The 21,008-nt window shown below is 47.4% G+C and overlaps 2 protein-coding genes across 7 annotated transcripts in view; one reads left to right on the top strand and one right to left on the bottom strand.

Annotated features, from left to right (window-relative positions):
* Window positions 1-249: 249 nt before the first annotated feature.
* Window positions 250-8,345, top strand: tmem106c (transmembrane protein 106C). The gene is made up of 8 exons (XM_035644070.2): window positions 250-400; window positions 673-934; window positions 1,319-1,382; window positions 2,243-2,402; window positions 3,116-3,256; window positions 4,408-4,457; window positions 5,933-5,986; window positions 6,892-8,345. Exons 2-8 carry the CDS (start codon window positions 742-744, stop codon window positions 7,061-7,063), a joined length of 834 nt encoding a protein of 277 aa, XP_035499963.1. The 5' UTR covers window positions 250-400; window positions 673-741; the 3' UTR covers window positions 7,064-8,345.
* A 2,146-nt stretch (window positions 8,346-10,491) lies between these two features.
* Window positions 10,492-21,008, bottom strand: part of tns2a (tensin 2a) — a 47,667-nt gene continuing 37,150 nt past the window's right edge. For 5 of the 6 annotated variants that reach the window (XM_047330692.1, XM_035644069.2, XM_047330694.1 and 2 more), the window contains 16 exons: window positions 20,907-20,967; window positions 20,352-20,427; window positions 19,857-19,986; window positions 18,464-18,529; window positions 18,214-18,330; window positions 16,545-18,098; window positions 16,098-16,263; window positions 14,709-15,874; window positions 14,461-14,592; window positions 14,178-14,273; window positions 13,950-14,027; window positions 13,630-13,707; window positions 12,698-12,866; window positions 12,391-12,459; window positions 12,087-12,116; window positions 10,492-11,370 (listed from right to left, as the gene is read on the bottom strand). In XM_047330692.1, coding sequence (XP_047186648.1) covers window positions 11,232-11,370; window positions 12,087-12,116; window positions 12,391-12,459; window positions 12,698-12,866; window positions 13,630-13,707; window positions 13,950-14,027; window positions 14,178-14,273; window positions 14,461-14,592; window positions 14,709-15,874; window positions 16,098-16,263; window positions 16,545-18,098; window positions 18,214-18,330; window positions 18,464-18,529; window positions 19,857-19,986; window positions 20,352-20,427; window positions 20,907-20,967 — 4,127 coding nt within the window. In that variant the 3' untranslated portion in view covers window positions 10,492-11,231. The remainder of the gene's footprint in view (window positions 11,371-12,086; window positions 12,117-12,390; window positions 12,460-12,697; window positions 12,867-13,629; window positions 13,708-13,949; window positions 14,028-14,177; window positions 14,274-14,460; window positions 14,593-14,708; window positions 15,875-16,097; window positions 16,264-16,544; window positions 18,099-18,213; window positions 18,331-18,463; window positions 18,530-19,856; window positions 19,987-20,351; window positions 20,428-20,906; window positions 20,968-21,008) is intronic. The other variant, XM_047330693.1, reaches the window with a different exon arrangement.

Here is a 21,008-nt window from a genome sequence, read left to right as displayed (position 1 = left end):
GTAATTGCTTGCTACTGTACATAGAATGGATAGCCAAACGCAACTGCATGTCTGGCCCACTGTGTTAAGTTTCTACGACTAATTCGAAGCTGTATATAAACCGCTTGGATGCGCCGTAGAGCGCCGGAGCAGTTGGATTATTTAGAGCTCGGATCGGCGGCGGCGGGACCCAGGGTACGTGAAGGCAGCGCGGCGGGACCCAGGGTACTTGAAGGCAGCGCGGCGGGACCCAGGGTACGTGAAGGCAGCGCGGCGGGACCCAGGGTACGTGAAGGCAGCCCGGCGGAGCGGGCGGAGTCGATGTGTCGCCGCGACGGGGAGCGCGCAGCGAGCGTCGGTGTAAACAAGTAACGACATGGCGATGGCGCCGCTGCCGACTCATTTCGCCGTCTGTTGAGGGGTGAGTGAAGTTCGTGCAACGGAAGACGACCGACGCTGCCAAGGCGGCGACGGCCAGTGGCGGCTGACGGCTGACGGCTAACTTGTAGCCCGAGTAGCCGCAGTTAGCTCGGAGACCTGTCGCGTGCACTGCGTTGTTCACAAAGCTGCACGCGTCAGCGAATCAATCAGTGTCCCCCCGATGGCGGACGAGGGGCTTCATCACTAACAGTCTGCCGGCTCATACTTTATTTCTCTTCTTCTTCTTCTTCTTCTTCTTCTTCCCACCTCTTGGCCGAACGGCGCGTCCTCCTCACCCACCTGCGCGGACCCGCTGCGGGTCCGGGGGGGCGGGGGAGCACCATGGGGACGCGGTGGTCCCGCAGCGGCAGCAGCCTGTCGCTGCTGCCGGAGGGGCAGAGCTCCGTGCGGCGCGACGACTCCCTGGACGGGCTCGTCCGGCGGGAGGACATAGCCCAGTTCCCGTACGTGGAGTTCACCGGGCGGGACAGCATCACGTGTGCGACCTGTCAGGGCACCGGGCGGATCCCGTCAGGTGAGAGTTGGCCGGAGTTGAGGTTTTCCAGTGAGGCCAGAGTTGCGACAGTTCATCGATTAAGTTCAACTAGTAAAATGAATCGCCAGCTATTCTGATAATCGATTAATCGGTTCAAGTGTCAACATTTCCGCTTCTTAAATATGAATATTTCCTGCTTTCTTTGCTCCCCCGTGACAGTAAACTAAGCACAGTTGTCGTGTGGACAAAACAAAACATCCTCTTGGGGCTCTTTGGCAAACACCAATCTGCAAAATGTGCACAAATTGACATTTTATGGACCAAACAACTCGATCCATTCAGAGGAGATAGTCGACAGACTAACGTGTGCATGCAGCTTGCGGGAGGAAAACACATGACCCTGCTTGTCCCTTTTCCCGACAGATCAAGTCAACGAGCTGGTGGCCTTGATCCCGTACAGCGACCAAAGGCTGCAGCCCCAGAGAACGTGAGTTAACCGAGACGCAGGCGAAGTCTTTTCGTTCAACCGTCCGCATTCGTGTGGACAGATCTTCATCCGGGTCCGTGGGAAAAAAACCCACCAACACAATCTACGGTCTGTCGACCAAACCGCGGGGGCGCGGACGAGGCTGCCGCCTGAGGTTTGCCAAAGAACAGTTACGGGGAGAGTGTTCGTTAGGACACATGAAACTAAGTTTGACTTTGTTTGGGAAGAGGACGCAGCACCATTTACTGTACGGTGTGCACGGGGCACTGCATGCCAACATGAAATCTTCATCCCTAAGGTGAAAGTAGGGTGGTGGACGTGGGAGTGTCGTCGTCATCATCATCATCATCATCGAGGGGAAACTGAATTCCCAGCTTTATCCAGGATACCTCATAGGAAAATGTCTGAGTGGCTGTGGAACAATTTGAGCCCAAATCTCTGAGTGAACGACTTCAGATAAAGAAAATCCATCGGTCGGGAGTGGCCCCAGTCGGGGGCCCCAAACAGAGATGCGGTGGAATGACAGAGAGTCGTTCGCACGGACGTCCTAAGAATATGTCTGTTGAACAAAGGTCCAAATTCCACCTGGAGGTTTTTCCAAGTCTGATCTGCAGCTACTGGAAGTTTCCTGTTAGAGAGTTTTGCTGCCAAAGGGCATCCGACCGGTTACTAAATCGTAGGGTTCACTTAGTTTCCCCAACAGCAGTTTGAACGTTGAATGGACACATATGGACACAAAAAGATTAAACCTGTTTGTATTAATTAGCTGAAGCACATTGTACGTGTGCAGTTACACTTATGAATCCCCTGAACATTTAATCCTTGCCCGACAACACACAAAAACGTTTTCTCTTTCGCAGGAAGCTGTACGTGGTCTTGTCAGTTGTGCTGTGCCTCCTGGCGTCGTCGCTCGTTGCCTTCTTCCTCTTCCCTCGCCTGGTGGTCGTGGTGGATAGCGGGATCCGCTCGGTGACCGTTCAGTTTGACCACGTCAATAAGAAGGTCCTGATGAACATGACGGTAGGTTTTTTCTCTCTTCATTTTGCAGACAATGCCACAATTTAACACACACTCTGCCTAAAGCCTGTATTCTCTGGAATGAACAGCAGAGGGCGACTCCCTGTTTGCAAAAACAAGTCCGTTTCTGTAGCAGCCTATGAGAAAAATGATTCACCACTTGATTTATAACATCAGTAAACATTTTCCTGAGAAGTTTATGGTTCAATTTCTAGTGTCAAGTCTTCTTCAATACAGAATGATGTTCATTTTGTAAATTATGGTCCCAATCAAAGAAAAAATATAGGCAATAAAGCACTAAATACATGCACGGATACAGCGTGATTGACAGCTAGTACCGTCCAATAGGTGCAGGTCAAAGGAGTAGGTGGACGTGCAGTAGACGAGCTTTCAGTCAGGCCCCACCCCCCGGGTCCTGGCGCTGGTCAAAATACTAAAGCCTCAAAACAGCAGCTCACAAAGCAATGGGTGACGCCGCGGTATGAGAAACCGTAAAGTTTAGTTTTTTTCAAATCCAAAGTAGAGTTGAAGTGATCAGTGCGTTGACAAAAACTGTTTCAGTCAGTTTGTACAGTTGTCTAAAGTTTTTTGTATCTTTCCTGGCTCCGGCATTTCATATGAACAAACCTAGCAGGTCACAAAAGCCTGTTGCTCAACAGTTTCCCCTCCTTTTCTTTCACCGTGTCGACTGTGTCTTGTTTTTTTTTCTTCCTCAGAGCACGCTGAACTTCAGCAACCCAAACTTCTTCTCGGTGCTGGTGCAGAGCGTGAGCTGCCAGGTCCTTTACATGAAGACGGTGATCGGAACTCAGCAGCTCAACAACGCCACCACCATCCTTCCACTCAGCCAGCGTCAGGTAACGGCAAACGCCAGACCTTCACATCATTATACAACAGGTCGTATAGATTTGACAGTAGATATTTTCCCGTGTAGATATAAATAATCACTGAGGCTCCTTCCTGGTACAGAGTTCAGTAAGTAAACATATGCATCATCTGTCACACATGCAGTAGGCGAGTCAGCTGCAGGATGTCGTCTCTGTTTCATCACCTGTTTTTAAAAACAAGCTCCGAACGGCACAAACTCAAAATGCTGAAGGTTTAAATGCCGACTGAACGTAGAGGATGTGTCTGGTGACGGACTGTGTTCCCCATGAAAGGCTAAAACCAACAAAAGAATCGATCCCAGCAAAAAGTATTGTGCCCGTCTGCTCGTCTGAAGCCTGAGCCTTGTTCCTCTGGACCATTGATCTGCATTGTTGTCCAGAAACTATCAAATACACATCAGTGAGCCCAACGTGTCTCTTGCTGACATGTTCGTTCGTGGTGATACCTTTGCTCTCTGAATCAGCTGACAATCGTCCCCACGATCAAATTTCCTTCTGTTTGAGTAACATTTGTTAAAAAAAAAAAAGAAAGAAAAGAAAAAGTCAGAGCTCAGCAGTAAATTATTCAGCCACTTATTTTTTAGACGATAGACTATATTTTTGACCCATTTTTAGTCTTGCCTGTTTAGTAAAAAGAACTTGTTCATGGTGCTGAGATGCACCGAATGTCCGGCCACCAAAATTAGCCGAATTAGTGAAAGACAGAATAATTTTTACCAAAAAATGGGGCGCAAATAAACTTATTTAATTAAAGTTTCTTTATAAAATTTTATTTATATTCGTGCTTTGTGGGTAAAATGTCTGCTGGAATGTAAAAAAATAATGTTCAGTGTAAATAAATATTTATAAATTGTACTTTTGAAATTGTTTTTTGCCCTCAAGACAAAAAAGCACATGTAGGCTACTTAATTTATGCAATGGTGAAAGAAAATTGGCTAAATAAATGAAAATCAATTTTTTTTATATTAATTTAATTATTTTCTATGGAAATATTGTGAAATGATACATTATACTTTTACTGTTTCTATGAACTTTGCTGACAATAACAACAACATGGGAAACCTTGTATATGTTTCAGATAATATCCCTTTGCTCTTTGCTGTTGTGTCAATCTTCTGCAGGTGAATTACACAGTGAGTGTGGAGATCGGCAGCAGCGCTCCGTACGTCTAGTAAGTGTTGATTCTTCTCCTAAACGTTCCCTCTGCAGCTTCGTCGGCGTCCTGTAAAAAACACAGGAGCTTACTGATGAGTCTGCAGAGTGAATTCGCACCGATCCTCCAGTGATTTAGTAAATTACATTTCCCCACTTGAGTCCCCAGTAATGGTCACGCTCCAAAAACACCTGATCCTACAATTCCCACAATGCAACTACCATGTCTATGTTCTTAAAGGGATAGTTCAGTGATTTTGAAGTGGGGTTGTATGAGTAACTTATGCATAGTTAATGTGACCTTATGGAGATGGTGATCAGCGATGTCATTTAACACAGTTTGGAGGGGAAATGGAAGTAGCGAAAGTCGCACTGTTGCAGAGGTGACCACCGAAAAACTTCTTTTTCGCCGCATTTTTAAATGCTTACCTTAAAAAAAAAAATAGCCGTTCAATTGTACACTAAAGGATGTGTTGTTTCAACTCGCGCCGGCAGAGTATCAATCCGCAAATCAGCTGTTTGACTCAAAGCTGAGTTGGCACAGTAATACATGGAAAGTACGCCTGGAAAAAAAAGTGCAAACTTAAACTGCTGTCTGTTGGAAAACTGAAGCAGTGGAAAAAATACATCCTTTAGTGTACAATTGAACTGATATATTTTTTAGGTAAGCATTTAAAAATGTGGCGAAAAAGACGTTTTTCGGTGGTCCCCTCTGCAACAGTGCGACTCAGACTTACGCTTCTTCCATTTCCCCTCCAAATTCCGTTAAATGACATCGCTGATCACCATCTCCATAAGGTCACATATTAACTATGGATAAGTAACTCATACATCCCCACTTCAAAATCCCTGAACTATCCCTTTAATGCTCATTTGGACACATCCAGTTGTAGCCCAGGCTTTTCTTCAATTACACACTTGTAGGGCTGCAACTAACGGTTATTTTTTCATTATCGATTAAAGTTGTTTGGTCCATTAAATGTCATAAAATGGTGAAAAATGTCATGTTTCCCAAACCCAAAGATGATGTTTTGTTTTGCCCACACACAAAACATATTTAGTTCAGTGTCATAGAGGAAAAACCAGAAAATATTCACATTTATTAACAGAGGATTTTGACTTTTCTTTTCATAGAAACAACTTGAAACAATCAATTGATTATCAAAATAGTTGGCGATTAATTTAGTAGTTGATTACTAATCGATTAATCGGTTTACTGTTGCAGCTCTTGACAATTTGTAGTCTCAAAGAACCAAGCAGAGACAAATCACTGAAGACATGCTAGAGTTTTCACAGAGTTGGGATGTAAATCATCTCTGATCTGCAAACTTAAAATCAATACACTCAAGAAGTTTTCTGTGAAAGCAATAAATCGACACGTAAATTACACAGGAAATGAGCGGACCAATGATTATGACTGATTAACTGTTTATCTAGTGTGTTTATAAGGCCTTTCCGAAAATTGTAACAAGGGAACCCTTTTCTGCTTTTCAGTGCCTTCTGCACCATGCCCAGCATCAAGGTCCACAACATTGTCATATTTGTGCAGTAAGTACAGTAACTGGTAACCTGGAGAAAATGCGTTCAGCTTTTTATTGCGTTTTTCTTTTTGTCCCGTTTATTCTGTCATTTTTTACTTTCATCATCACAGACCTGGAAAAAGTATTCAGATGCTTTACTTAAGTAAACGTACTGATACAACAGCGTAAAAAACAACTCGATTACATATGAAAGTCCTTCATTAAAAATCTAACTCAAGTAAAAGTACAGACATAAAATACTGCAGCTTTAATTATTTGCTGTATATTATAGGATTATTAACGCAGGTGCTTTAAAGTCTGACCAGCATTATTTACATGGTTAACTACCTTGGCAACGTGGTATAATGTTGATACTGTTACAGTGTGTTGATACTGTTTTTGAACTCAAATCAGGTGGTTTAAAAAAAGTTTAGTCGTAGAAGAGTGAGAGTGTTTTTAAACTGAAAAATTCATAATTTTAGAAGCTGATAAATATACAAATAAATCTAGTGGAGTAGAAACTACAATATTTAATCTTCGAAATGTAGCGGAGTAGCAGCAATAGAAACACTCAACTCAAGTATAAGTACTTCATTACTGTAACTTAAAGGGGCAGTAAGCGATTCTAAAGCAAAACGTGTTTTGTAAAAATCAGCGAATAATTCCTGGGTTTTTTCGACTCAGCCCTGGGTCTGTAGATTGAAAACAAAAAAATGGTGCAGACCGCACCTCACAACACTGGGAGTGCAGTTTTTAAACATCACTCGTCGACACGTTAAGAGACGTGCCAGCGGTCCAAATTCGCTTACTGCCCTTTTAATCGCAGTACTGGAGTAAACGCACCATCATCACCTTCTGTTATCAGCCTTCAGCTAGACGAGCAGCTCTCCAGTGTCACGTTGACCTTCACATTTAACATTCATTGTTTTTCAGAACGTCGGTGAAAACCTCGTACATGGTGCGGACGTCCCAGAACAGCCTGGAGACGTACCGCTACATAGACTGCGGCTCCAACACCACACGCCACCAGGCGCCCCGGCACCTCGGGCACGTGTCCTCCAACTCCGCTCAGCAGCCGCACGCCTCCGCCCCCGCTCTGCTGTGAGTGGAACAGCCCTGGACGGCAACGGAGGATGTGTCGGGGGTAAACTCCAGGATGGATGCGTGCGTGCGCGTGTACGGACGAGTGGTTTTTGTGGTGGTGGTGGTTGTTGTTGTTGTTGTTAGGCATCACCAAGGGGGAAAAACGGCTTCCATTACCTCTTTTATTACAAGGTCAGTACGGCTTTAATTCCTGGAGTTGGAACATCTCCTGCCCCAGCAGCCTCTTTTTTTTTACGAGTGTGCCTGAACTCATCGTGTGTAACACACAATTTCCGAAGTGCAGCTTTGCCGTTTCAGACGTGACGACAATGAGTCAGAGGTTCTCCTGGTGACAAAAGAAGCCCGTTGCCACGGAGCGCTCTGTGGCAGCAACGGGACAAATGTTGGAGGAAGCCCTCTTTAAAAGGGAACGCCCCATATTCCCAGCTGACAGTGACGTGCCAAAGCTTTAGCGAACACGTGCAGTGTTTTGTCTGTCTGCTACTGCTGTAACACATCTCAAATGACTCGACACCGTAACAGTACGTCGAGCTATGGCTCCTGACTTTTCTCCAAAAAGAAGGAGAAGAGAAGGAGGCGGCCTGCCGCTTCTACTTTGATTTAATGCAAGGGATCATTCAGCGACTACTTCCTGTTACTCCTGTTACTGACTTTTTTTGCTGCGTTTATTAAGCTGTGTCTGAGGTTGACACATTTAACACATCACAGATGGATTTTAAATGAAATGATAAAGTTATTTCTCGGTGCTGTCGTCTCATCAAGTCTAATCACACTGACTTTTAAGAGTAGGGGTCAAAGTTTCAGAGAAAGGAACTCTGTTCTCAGGTTGGATTTAATTTAATGTATCAGCGGAGGTCACGTGATGATGTCACCCAACCTCGGTTCCCTGAACCAATCGAGTCTCCGAGTTTAAAAAGGTTTGCAATCATCACTTCACGACCCCGGTGAAGCTACTGGGAGATTTTCCCACCGACATACCTCATGTGTATCCATGGCAACCTAACAAGCCAGTAAACATCACACATTTCAACAGTTATTTCCATTGGCTTGTGGTTCAAGTTCCTACTTCTGCTTCAGCGTCGGCTCTGCGTAGAGTCGTTCGTCCCCAGGTTGATGTCACCATGGAAACAAGACGGCCGAGAGCATTAATGATTTTTTCTTTTTTAAGGGACAGTTTGTAAATTTACGAATGAATAGTTTTACAAGGGTTTTTAATAATGTGCTTGGTTCTAGTTTGAAAAAAAATATTAAAAGGAAATGCGAATAAATACATTTAACAATGACCACCGGTGTTTTCAGGAATTTTTTTGTCTTGTTTGTTTGTCCGTTTTATGTTTTTGCCACAAGAAATTAATCAGCAACTACCGTGATGATCAATTGACAATTTCTCAAGCAAAAATGCCAAAGCTGCTTAAATGTGAGGATTCAACATTTTTTTCTGTTGGAGATCATTTTAAAAATAATAATTTTTGATTTTGGACTGTTGGTGAGACTAATAGTCTTTTTTTTTTTTTTTTACTCTTTTATGATATGTGAAGTCATTAAGACAATAATCAGTTGATTAATCAATAAGTCAAATTATCGTTCTTCAACCCAAAACAAACACTGACCCAAAACCACTTCAGGTACCACATCATTTCAGTTTATTTCTAGTCTTCATTTTTTTTTTTTGCATACAAAATAGCATATTATTCTGTTCAAACCAAATGTTTCCTTTATTTTAAAATGTCTCATACATGGTCCTATAGCTGCAGGTGAAAATATATTACTACATCATATATAGAGTTCGACAAGAGAACAGACCACAATATATTAACGCTGTAGTACGAGTAGTGTTTTTTGTTTTTTCTAACAAAACGAGGCGACACTAAATAAAAGCATGGTAAAAAATACGAGAAGCAATAAGTACAAAAATATAACTGGATAAAAAGCTTATTAATACAATGAGTGCTCTGTCTTTGGTTAAGTACAGTTGACCTGTTTTACTCTTTGACAACGTACAGTATGTGTGAATATTGTTTTTGTGTCTTTGATTCATATAACAGATGCGTGTAACTGATGTGAAGCGGTGGATGAACACCAAACGTCTCACGGCAGCGGTGTGGTTCAACGCTGCACGTCCGGCTCGTTCCCCCTTTTCACATACGTTTTTCTTTAAAAGTGGACGTAACAAAACCTTCCCCCGACGTATTCACCCCAACACCCTTGTCGCACGCACGCACGCACCCACCCACGCCTCTCGCTCACGTGCAAACCTCGCTGAAAGCTCACATTCCTGATTACTTTCATTAGAGAGTTACTGTCTCTCTCTCCGTTCTGATAATTAAGTGTATGAGAGTGAGAGAAACCCCCCCCCCCCACCCTAAAAAAAACAACAAAAACATGATTGTCGATTATGATGAGTGTGTGTTGCTCTGGGGGGCGGCGGTGTGGTCGAAGGCAAGAGTGGCTGTAGAATATGCTGCACGCACATCTGGACACCTGAACGTCTCTCGATATATATAGACACTAAATTACACCGTCAGGGCCTTTTAGTCACTTTAGTTAAAACGATACAAAATATAAACACCTGCTGTTTAAAAAAAAGAAAGAAGAAAAAGGGCAGTTATCAGGTCCACGTTTGACTTTACAGCGCTTTGTTGCCCTCAACACACCTTAGTCTATGAAAAAAAACACACACGCACGCACACGCACACACACACACACACACACACACACACACACACACACACACACACACGCACACGCTGCTTCCATCACTTGTATGGAGCTGATAGAAGTTGTATTTAACCATCGCTCACCGGGGGCCCGCGCCATGACGCATGTTCAGCTCTGTTGAGGGTGACACTGACATTGATGATCCTGGATACTGTATCTCATGGGGGCTGGTTATATCGACTGGCTCAGTTAAGTCTCGGTTCATCTGCTCAGCTCTGAGCACGAACGAGGCAAACCTAAAGCTGACGGGGCATGAGATACTGGCAGCAACACCTGATATTTCACCACTACAATGTTCTACAGGCCTACACTGCCATTTTCAAACGTGTTCTGTAGTCTAGAATGATAACGAAAAAATAAAGTGATGATCTATTGATTTGCTATTCCTGTAATCCTTTAGTCTAGGTATTTTTTTTAAAGGTGACATATTATGCTCATATTCAGCTTCAAATTTTTTCTATCTGGGTCACCACTTGAACAGGTTTACATGCTCTAATTTTTATAAAAGGCATCATGTGCTGGACACGTCACGCCCCTTCACCAGAGAAGTGGAGCTTCTGAGATTGCAGGCGGGGTTACCCCCAAAAGAGTCCGACTGTGACATCACAGTGGGAGAGAAATCTCAACCAGTGGCTCAGAGCCAGGCCGTAGGGTTTAGCCAGCTCCCAAAAAAAAAGGGTTGGTCCTTTTTCACACATTTATGTGCACAAACACTGGAAAACTGATTTTTTTTCATAACATGTCACCTTCAAATCGCACAACGAAGACAACAACAAAGACTGCGAATGAGTTAAAGCTCACAGATGACATCACAAATGTTACAATTAGAGTTCACAATTCACTGAGCCAATTAACTGAGCGCAGTCAATATGCAGCTACAATCCCTCTTGTGTTAGTGTGGTCTCATGGTGAACCATGTACAGATGATGACGGCTGGGTTACTTTACAGCCGAGATATGAGGGTTTCGATCTGGAGATCCGAGGAGTCATGAGTCCTGCTCCGCACGTCTGTCGTCACGACACAGCTCCCTGTAAGATGTAGGTGTTTATTCATTTTTGAAGTGGTCCTCTGAAGCCTCCTCGTCCTTGGAGGAGCTGTAACACTGTGCACCATGGCTTTGTTTGAATTTCATTATGGGATTTTTTGCATTCTTTACTATATTAGAAAAGTGTATTTTTTGGAAAAACTCGTGTGTTAGTGTGTGTGTGTGTGTGTTTTAGATGCAGACTGAGTGTCAAATGAACAAATGATATAACCATCAGTAGGCATCATGGACTATGACTTCCAATCACCTTACTAACGTATTTACATGACAACAAGAACATCTTCTGTCACATCATCAGCCGACGGCCGTAGACGCCGAGAACGCGCGGATCTTCGAACTGCTCAACTCCCCGTTAATACTTAGAAGATGCCGCGCGCTCGAAAGTCTCCTTTTCCTTTTCTCCGTCTACCGCCGCTGCGACAGCAGGACCTTGTTGATGAAGTTGACGATGGCGGAGGCGGGCTGCTCGGGGTCCAGCTCCGCGAACACGTGGCAGACGTTCTCCGCCTGGCTGCCGGGCTTCTTCGCTACGAAACCAAACACCCTGAGAGGAAGGGAGAGAAAGAAAAGGATGGTGAGACGACGACTTTGTATGAAAGGAAGGGAAGGGGCGGTCACATATCACGAGTGTGTTCAGCCAGTGTGGTGCCACCGTCTCTGTGACAGCCAACAGGATTAACCGCAATGGAAGAATTGGTGTCACGTAACATGGGGGGGGGGCTCATGTTGGACTGGGTTTTTTGGGTTTTTTAAATTTTAGAGTGAAATTTACTGGAATGATTTTTTGCCAAGGCTCACACGCAATCTGAGGCCATGCAACGACTTCTCAGTTGAAAAAAAAGAGCAAAACACAAACATGCACACACTCATTGGGCCTCATGCAACAACAGAACCTCAATGCGGGAGTCACGTAAATTCGTCTACTGTTAATCAAACCAAGTTTTTCCACTTGTGAGTCGTTTTTTCATCACTTTGAAGCAATATTGAAATTAAATGAATAAATAAAAAACATATATATTATTTTTTTCACCTCGTTATGTTTACATTATTCTGTTTAATTTAGCAATTCGATATTATAATACAATAAGACACGCACAGGTGACATTCATCTTGTTTATGCACGTCATTTTTTTCTCTCCTGAAGATAGAAGCGTTTGATGAATCCGACGTGGCCTGTTTGTACAAACTCATGGTACGAACGGGATCACGTGTTCTTGCGTGAGGCCCAATGTCTCGGAGGCGCCAAACACTGACACTTACTTAACAGTGGTGTGGTTGGAGTTAATCCACCTAAAGCAGAGAGAGAGAAGGAGAGAGAGAGAGAAACCGGACTCAGACACACACAGGCAAAGAGCGGCCAATCACGAAGCCGACAGTCGCCATGCCGCGAGCCGCTCATGCGTCGCTCACACTGGCAAACAAATGCGCTCCCGAAAGAACGGATCCATGCAGAGGGGCTCACGGCGACGAATGACCGATCGACCGTGTCTGCGGGTTTTGGGTTAGTTACGCTTCCGACTGCGGCTACAAGAGTCGAACGGGAGCCGGCGTTTGGTTTCCCCACCTCCTGTTGTTGGGGTCGACGCTGCTGAAGGTCACGCTGCTCACTGGGTAGTGTCTCCTGAAGAAGACCCTGGAAGAAGACGGACGCCGTGCAACGAAGAGCAAAACCAAAGAGAGTCAGTCAGTGCTGATTGCTCAACATTCATTTTTTTTTTTCTCCCAGGAAAGCTGGGGACTTTTGCTGAAGACTAGAGTGAGATTATTGTCAAATTAGGAGTAAATTATTTGTACTGAAAGATAAAAGTTGTGAATAGTAAATAGTCTTTTTGGTTTATTTTAAGATTTGAATCCAAGGTGAAGTTCCTTACCGGCGCTGGCTGTCGGTGAGTGTGATGCCCTGCGACGTCACCTTGAACTGCACAACGGTGGCGGCGGGACGCGGGTTGCGGCCCAGGGTGGCGTCCGTGGCCTTTGCGATGGCCTGGGGGCCGGTCAGGGACTCGGTCTCCACGGAGTTCAGGTAGAGGACGTTACAGGCTGGGGTTTGGGGGGGGCCGAAAGAGAGAGAGAGGTGAGCGATGTGTTGACTAATGAGATGTTGGAAGACGTGAAGGCTGCGGACCATTTTAAATCAAACTCACACCATTGTATGTGTAAGAGTTATTAGGTGCAGCATCATTTCCACCTCCATTCAATCTTTTTTATGAATATATTTCTATTTGTAATAACATCGGCAGTGGCGGTTCTCGTGCTGTATGTGCAGTGTGTTCTCAGTGTCCTCTGAGGATAAACTCAGAGGCGGTAGAGTGTTAACGTTGTTGACGGCCCCAAAGGCCCGTCTCCTGCTGGGTTGCCAGATCAGACGTGAGAATGGAAGCAGCAACACTTGCTGGACTGCTGTTGACATTCATTTTTGATGTGACAGGACTAGCTCTCTTGTCTCTCGCCTCTGTGGGTCATTTGATTTGGATGAACTCTGGTCGTGTTGCTGTTTTTTTGGTTTCTTCCACTTGTTTGATTTAGTTTTGTCCAATAAATCCCTTTTACTTTATTGAGTCATGTGTGGTCTCCACATATTGTGTTCCTCTGAGCCGGGTCGTGACAACGTAAAGAACTCCACCTCCGTGACGTGTACACACACACACACACACACACACACACACACACACACACACACACACACACACACACACACACACACACACACACACACACACACACACACACACACAGTAACAGGTGGAATGTGGACGCTGAGTCGGAGGGGATCGGAGAGGCGTGGCAGGGCGGACACACTCACCCGCTCCTTGCTTCAGCAGGTCAGCGGCCGTGCTGACGTTGCTCACCGGCTGCACCTCCTGCACCTCTCCTATCAGATCTGAAGGCGACGCGGATACACAAAACACAAACTCAGCCACCGGAAGGTTTCAAGTGCATTTCCTGTAACTCACCACCGATTACATTATATCATATTATAATAATTATAAAAAAAGCTCTCAAACAATTAGTAGTTGATCAATCCCCTTTGGTTTTAGGGAATTTTAATAGCCACTTTGATAATCAAAACAATGACTGTCAGGGCGATTTATTAACAATGAAAATATTCACATTTGAACCAACCTTTTTCTGAAATCTTCAGAGCGCACGGCAACGAAATGGGTGTGATAGAGTGTTGGTAGACCAGTGCAGACAGACTCCCTGTGGATAACAGGTAACAGGAACAAATTTCTTACATCCGCCAATATTAACAGGTTGCATACGTAACACAGTTCTCTCTCTCCTGTGCCCCATTTGTCAAACATCAAACATGAATATTTTCCCCGGAGGTGGGCGAAGGACACAACCTACCAAAGTAGGGCTCGTTCTGACACCCTTTAATCTTGACTCCTCGAGGGCCCGTTTCTATGAGGAAGTGTCGGACCAGCTGCTCCAGAGGGTCGCCCGCTGTAACCAGAGAGATTTACCGTTAACGCGCTGCGAATATCATCGTCCGCCGAGGACAAACTGCAACTGCTGAATGCGCAAAACTGTCCGGTAGCAACGTTGTGCCCGCTGCTGCCGAACAGAAGAAACAAACATGTAAAAATGATACATGTATATATATATATAGAACGTGAACAGTAGATTTAACCTTTGCTGCTGTGGCTGTTGACATTGGCCGGAGGCGTGGCCACCTTCAGGGCCAAACCGTAAGCTCCCTGGAAAGAGTTGCTATCCCTGATCAGGAAGGTTCCTGGCTCTCTCTCCTTCAGAGCTGCGATTGCTACGGCACAACCGAAACATTAGGGAATGCTATCTTCTGTAATTCTCAATAAAAACTTTACAATTGTAAAAGTTAGGAAAAAAGGAAATAGAGAGCGTTACTCTGTCAGACCCCACCTTGCTCTCTGGTGATACCAGGCTTGTACCAGAACCTCGAGCTGTCCTGGACAAACTTCACGCTGACCCTGCTCGCGGTCTCGGGCTCCACAGAGGTCGGGGCATCGTCGTGGGCCGCGGGGGGCGCGATTTCCCCCACGGTAGGGGAGAAGGTGACGTGGTGCTGATGCTGGGTGGCGGCGGAAGGCGCATGGCCCACGGCCGGCCTCAGAGTCCCGACCCCGTCGGCGGGCGAACCCAAGGGGGCGGGCGGGTGGCGTTTCTCTGGCAAAGGAGGTTGAGGGTGAGGAAGGGGGATGGAGATGGTGGAGTAGTTGGAGTAGGAGGACGGGTGAGGCTGCTGAGAGTGAGCCGAGTAGCAGTGCCTCTTGTTCGTGTCCAGAGCAGCACTGTGCTCCATGGCCGGGTAGTGGTGATGCGGGGGTCCGTGCTGCTGGGTGTGGTGCGGATGTTGGGGGTCAGAGCCACTCAACATCAACCGCCTACCCAGGGTGGCGAAGCCGGGAACCGGGGCATCAGAGACGGGGGAACCTTCCATGCTGCTGGATGCGGGCTTGGGGGATGATGACGACGATGAAGCTGAGGTGGGGGACGCAGGGGTTTGGGTGTTGGTGGGTTTCGCGGCTTCCGGGTGAGCTTCCATGGTCGGGGAAGATCCGTTCACGGCTGTCGGGGTCGGCCCTGCAGAGCCAGTGGCTTGGCTTTGGCTCTGGGGCCGGGGCTGGGACACCGGCTGTGCCACGGCGGAAGGCAGAGCAGCGGCCTCTGAAGGGTGGGGGGTCCGGAGTGTGAGAGCGCCAGGCTGGGGGTGTGTCTCTGGGCCGGGCGGAGCACGAACAGGGGATGAAGGAGCCTGGCAGTGTCCCTGGTTGGATGTCGATGGCGTACCCACTGAGGGCACATCTGGGCCACAGTGCAGCGGGTGGGGGGTGGCAGGGGACGGGTCTGTTGGTGCTGCGCAGTGGTTGCGGGGTTCTGCTTGTGCAGGCGCGTGTGACTGCGACGTGTCTTTGGCGGACGACGGCTCCGTGCTACTGTTGTGGTTTACCGGGGATGCCTGAACGATACTATCAGCTCGACAGTGTCCGTCCTGGGGCTGCGAGGCCTCGTAGTCACTGATGATGTCTGTGGTCCGGATCTCGTACTCCCTCCCTCCGGGACTGGGGCTTAAATGGACAGACACGAGTATTACTGTCACATACCGTGATGTTGAATTTTTTTTCTTCAAAAATGTCCACTCTGTCCCCCTCCCTGAATCTTTATAGTCATGATTAGTATCAGATAATATCAGCATAGAACGGCCACAACTCTTGGACACTTGAAACAGCCGCAACCTTTGTTTTTATCCTTGACAAAACCCTGTCAAGTAAAGGAGTAAAGGTTGAATACCTCTCCTCCGTGCGTAGAGGGCTGCTGCTGTGGACGGGAGTGGGCGGTCCGGACATGTCGGACGGCGTGGAGCAGGCGGCGTGGGCGTCTCTGTGGACCCTCTTGAAGGACCCGTGTGTGATGTGGTCCCTCCAGCCCACACTTTCACCGGAACTCCGAAGGCCGTCTGAGGAAGGAGAGGGACATGGAAAACGTTTACAAAAATTTGGACATCCATAACCTGCAGTGTCAGCTGAGGCTGGCGACTGGCGAGAAGAGGCAATTTGTGAGTAATGTGTTTGGCATCTGTCTCGGTAAGCACAAATTTTCAGCGGATGCTATTGTTGATTGTTGATGATTTATCCACAATTTTCAGCGGATGCTATTGTTGATTGTTGATGATTTATCCACTCCTGTTTCCCATTACAAGAAATCATGTGTGAGTGTCTGTGCTTTGCCGTGACTCACCAGTGTGTGAGTCAGAGCTGTATGACTGCTGTGAGTCTGGGTGGTGATGGTGGTGGTGATTGTGGTTATGCTCTGCCGGCCCGTTGCTATGGCCGCAGGGCCCCGTCATGGAGGAGGAAGGAGGCAGCGGGGACGTGGACTCGGACTGGTAACCCGAGGCGTAGCCCCTGCTTTCGGACGGCGAGGGCTGGTACGGCGAGTAGGGGCACACCTGCCGGGGGGTTTGGTAACCACTGCTGCTGCTGCTGTACTTCAGATCCAGGTGAGAGTGAGCGTGAGATCTCGACGCCTCTGGATAGGCCGGGTGGCCCGATGGCAACGGGTCGAATGTGAACGCAGGCAGATCTTGACCCTGTGGGCCATAGGCGGCTACGGTGGCTCTCCTGTGCCAATATTCGGCCTCTCGGTCCCGCTCCCACTGCAGCTCCGCCTCCCTGTCTCGCTCCCAGTGGAGGGACAGCTCTCTGCCTCGCCTGGGCCCGGGATCCCTCTCCCAGTGTTGCTCAGACCCTCGGGGCATCTCTGCCTCCCTGGCTCTCCTCAGCCCCACCTCCCTCTGCTGAAGCTCCGGCTCTCTGTCCCAGTGGAAGCTGTCACCTCGGTCCAGCCTCAGGCTGTGATAGTCATCTCTCCTGATAGTGCAGTCTCTGCAATGGCAGCCAGGGGGCGGCAGACCATCCAATAGCATTATATCGTGGTAGGTAGGGCTGGTGGAGGATTTGGGGTGGTGCGCGTGGGCGTGGTGGTGGCTGTGAGGTGGAGGAGGGTGATGGTAGGGGCTGTAGTCGTCCTCTCGACAGCAGAGGTGGCCCGGGGCAGAAAGAGGGTGGTGATGTGGGGGGTTGTGAGAGTGAGGGGTAAGGTCTGGTGACGGGTATGGGCAGATATGGCGAGATGAGGGAGCCTCCGAGAAGGAGCGGTGCAAGTAATGCGGCGGGCCACTCTGGCGGTCCCACACCAAATCTGGAGGGGGCAGGGACAGGTGGGAGTGGGGACTGTAGTGCTGGCACAGATCCATGTGTGACAGAGGAGCAGCTGGGTTCGGGCTGGCAGAAGGGGTCGCGCCGTGGTGGCCGTTGGTGCCCGGAGCCCGATCAAGGCAGTAGCCGTTCGGCATGAGCAGGGTGCGGTCACAGCCAGGCTCGGCACAGCGCTGGGACCGGTAACCATCCCGGCAGGAACATGACCGACTGAGCCTCAGCGTTCCGGTCCGCTCCGAGGGCAAAGAGTCCCCATCATCCAAGATGGCGGTCTCCCGCTCTCCATCGCGGTTTCCCTCAATGCCTCCCAGGAGCCGTTCGAGGTCTTCTTGTTCCTGTCTGGTTGGAGGCGGCGGACGAGTGGGCTCGTCCTGGCGGTCAGGATGGACAGACGATTGGTTCAAGTGAACGGAGTCAGAACCTTGACAGGCGAGACGATCCGTTCTATCGTCAGGAAGGAGGCCCCCTGGGCTGCTGCCATTAGTCGAGGTGAGGGAACCCGAGCCGCCCCCTCGGCGCTTCTTTATCTGAGCATAGAGGCTGCCATCTACAGGGCCTCTGGTGTGGGCAATATCTAAGACAAAAATGAAAAGACACAAAATCAGTTCTCAGACACATATATATTTTAGGCCTGTCGAACATTGTTCAACAGATCAAGCTGATTATAAAGAAAACAGTCGGCGTGTTACCCTCCAGACTGTCCTGGTATCGCTGGTTAAAGTTCTCATAGGAATCCCAGCGAACCAATGGGTCGGCGGTGTTGTAGTCGACTGTGACGGCCGGGTCGTTCTTCTGATACTCACGGCCTGAGGAAAGACCATTCATCTGCATTTGTTTTCTTCCCTTAATCAAGCCTCCAACAGATCACCTCCATCAATGTGTCTTTAACTTTTTTGGCAAATACTAAAAGAAGAAGAATTTGAAGTGGAGTGAACAAACCTTTCATCCTCTCAGGTCCAGAGGAGAAGACAAACTCTACTGTGGCATCAGACGGAAAACGCTCATCTAGGGAGGACGGAAGAAAAAACAACATAAATAGGCATAAAACATGTTAAAATGATCTGACTCATGGAAGTTTAGAATTCTCTCTACATTAAAGCCCACAAACAAAAGTGTAATCTCCACGCGAGGCTCCGACTTCTGAAAGCATACCAGTGATCAATCGGTTCCTGTTCCGATACATCACGTATATGCTAAAACCCACAATGGTGTGTTTATGTACGTATGTAACGCTTGGTTCAGTGGATTGGCGACAGCATGCGTCACAGACATCAGCCTCCCAAGCTACACGGGTTCTGTCATTTTTAGAGAAAGTGAAACTGAGGAAGGAAATGAAGTAATGAGAGTATTCATTACGGACTTGAGGAATGCATCAGCGCTCACTAGGCCTGCGTTACTCTCTCGGAATAGTTAGACACCCTGGCATGCACTACAACTCATTGTCACTATACTTGCCTCCAGAGAGCTGTTATTACATCTGGGATGAGGATCACGCTGCTATTACTGAGGGATTTATTCAACCACGGCATTAGGAGCCCAAACCACTGTGAATACGTTCCCACAATGTCAATTTAAAGAGCTGCCATTTCATCCAATGGGAGCGTGTGGCGATTATCCCACCACAATTAGCAACTCTTTTTCCTGAATGAAAATGTAAAATCATCCAGAATAAAAACGCAAAAAACAGGCAGAAATCCACCGTGGGCTTTGGGGCAGCAATAAACACTAATTTGTTCTAGTGCATTTAAAGTGAGACTATGAATGTAAAAAGGAATTAGCCCAGTCTTCCTCTTACAAATAAGCAGTTGAACTCCCTTGCTGCAGTTCAACACACTCTGGGGTTTAAGCCAAAAGCCTTGGTCTGCTACGACCTGTGGTCTATGGTGGCCAATGTTAGTCAGTTTGCCGACCTTATGACCCCTGTCCACTGGCGGTACGGTTACATGCTGTTTCAGCACTCACCACATTGATATTGCAAAGTGTTTCCAAACAGTCGCCTGTTCACACATTCATCAGATGTGGGGCGAGATTAGCATCCGTTTCCCACACGGGAATTTTAAGTCCGATCAAAAATGCCACCTAGGGCGCCAACATTGCCAGGCCCAGCCCGCTCTGATAAGAGGTCATTCTTACCAGAATACTGCAGTACCAATACAGAATAGGTACAGAGTGTGCCTTGCTTTGTCTTGCTTAAGTTGCCTCCTCTTGAATCATTTCCCGCGTTCCTTCAACTTCATGCATTTTGGCAAATACTCCGCAGCCTCACCGCCTCTGTCCCCTGTGATTCTCAATCTCTCGAGCAGCTGTTTCGGCCACCTAAATAAAAATGTACCGGTACAAGCTCCGTCCAGCTCCCCTTTGCCAAACCAGAGCTGGGATCCGTGAACGGTGCACGTGTGGAACTGCAGCCTGAACACCGTGTCTCTGTCAGCGCTCTGGGCTCGCCTGTGGTAGCATTTGACCTGCAGAGGGCGGCAGAGAGTGGGGGACGAGACGGCAGATCAGACAATGCATACATGATGTGGGATAATGAGGGGTCGCGTGAGCAAATTTAAGGCTTTGAGTTCCAAAATGAGTGTCGCCTACACTATCGAAATGTCTGACTGCACAAAACAGACAAATTATGATTGCTTGTTAACAACTTTTTTATCCCAGACCAAAATGTAGATTTCAGAAACGAGGCGTGGCCGCTTCACTAAATTTCAGTAGTGTATGTAGTACGGCCTTGTTTTTCCCTGTTTGCTAAGAAATAAATAAAGTCATTAAGGCACTATTACAACCCCACCCATGTCAGGGGGTTCAGTCATTTCTTTCCCATATGACTCACCATGATGTCACCCTTGAGCAGAAGTGCCGGTTCGATGGTCACACACAGCCGCCTGCCGCCAGTGCCTTGAAGGTCACTGCAGACAACGCAGAGGACACAAACAAGTCTGTTAGAGAGGTGAAAACACAGACGAGGAATGCAGGCGAGATGCCAGGAGATGGACAAACGGCCTCAGCTTGATGGATCGATTTGTTGGATCTGTTTGCATGATGTCACCGTGATGATGCATATACAAATTGTGACCATGCGTTTTGCGTGAATGATCCTTTCTAGCGCCTTCCTCAAGATGTTTTTCTCTTGACAATGGCCCCTATTCACATTTATCCTCTTGGAAAGTCCTTGAGGCAAACAAGAAAAAGCTGGACGATATTAGTTCAAAGCTGGATTCGAAGAATAAAGTAGTCCTTTGTGTAATTGCATTGAATCCTGTCTGTTTAATTACTCTGTGACGATGCTGCAACCGCAGCTCATGAAAGGAAAACACCCGTGTGCCAACAAATAGGCCCCGGCTAGTCTCTGCTATCAGTTGGCCATGTGACAGCAGGAGAGACTCACTATATGCCTGACGTGTAGACCAACTGCATGGCCTGGTAGATCTTCAAGAAGGGGTAGTAACCTGGAGAGAGAACGAGAGAGACGGGGGACAAATTAAGAAGT

The sequence above is a fragment of the Scophthalmus maximus genome, chromosome 3 (assembly GCF_022379125.1).
Source record: "Scophthalmus maximus strain ysfricsl-2021 chromosome 3, ASM2237912v1, whole genome shotgun sequence".
NCBI lineage: Eukaryota > Metazoa > Chordata > Actinopteri > Pleuronectiformes > Scophthalmidae > Scophthalmus > Scophthalmus maximus.
The sequence above is the reverse complement of the archived record's forward strand: the minus strand, read 5'-3'. Positions and strand labels throughout refer to the sequence as shown.

Coding starts and splice junctions, on each gene's coding strand:
- tmem106c (XM_035644070.2), top strand. CDS start 742: ATGGGGACGCGGTGGTCCCGCAGCGGCAGCAGCCTGTCGCTGCTGCCG. Junction 2,403..3,115: donor AGGTCCTGATGAACATGACG/GTAGGTTTTTTC, acceptor TTTCTTCCTCAG/AGCACGCTGAACTTCAGCAA. Junction 3,257..4,407: donor TTCCACTCAGCCAGCGTCAG/GTAACGGCAAAC, acceptor AATCTTCTGCAG/GTGAATTACACAGTGAGTGT.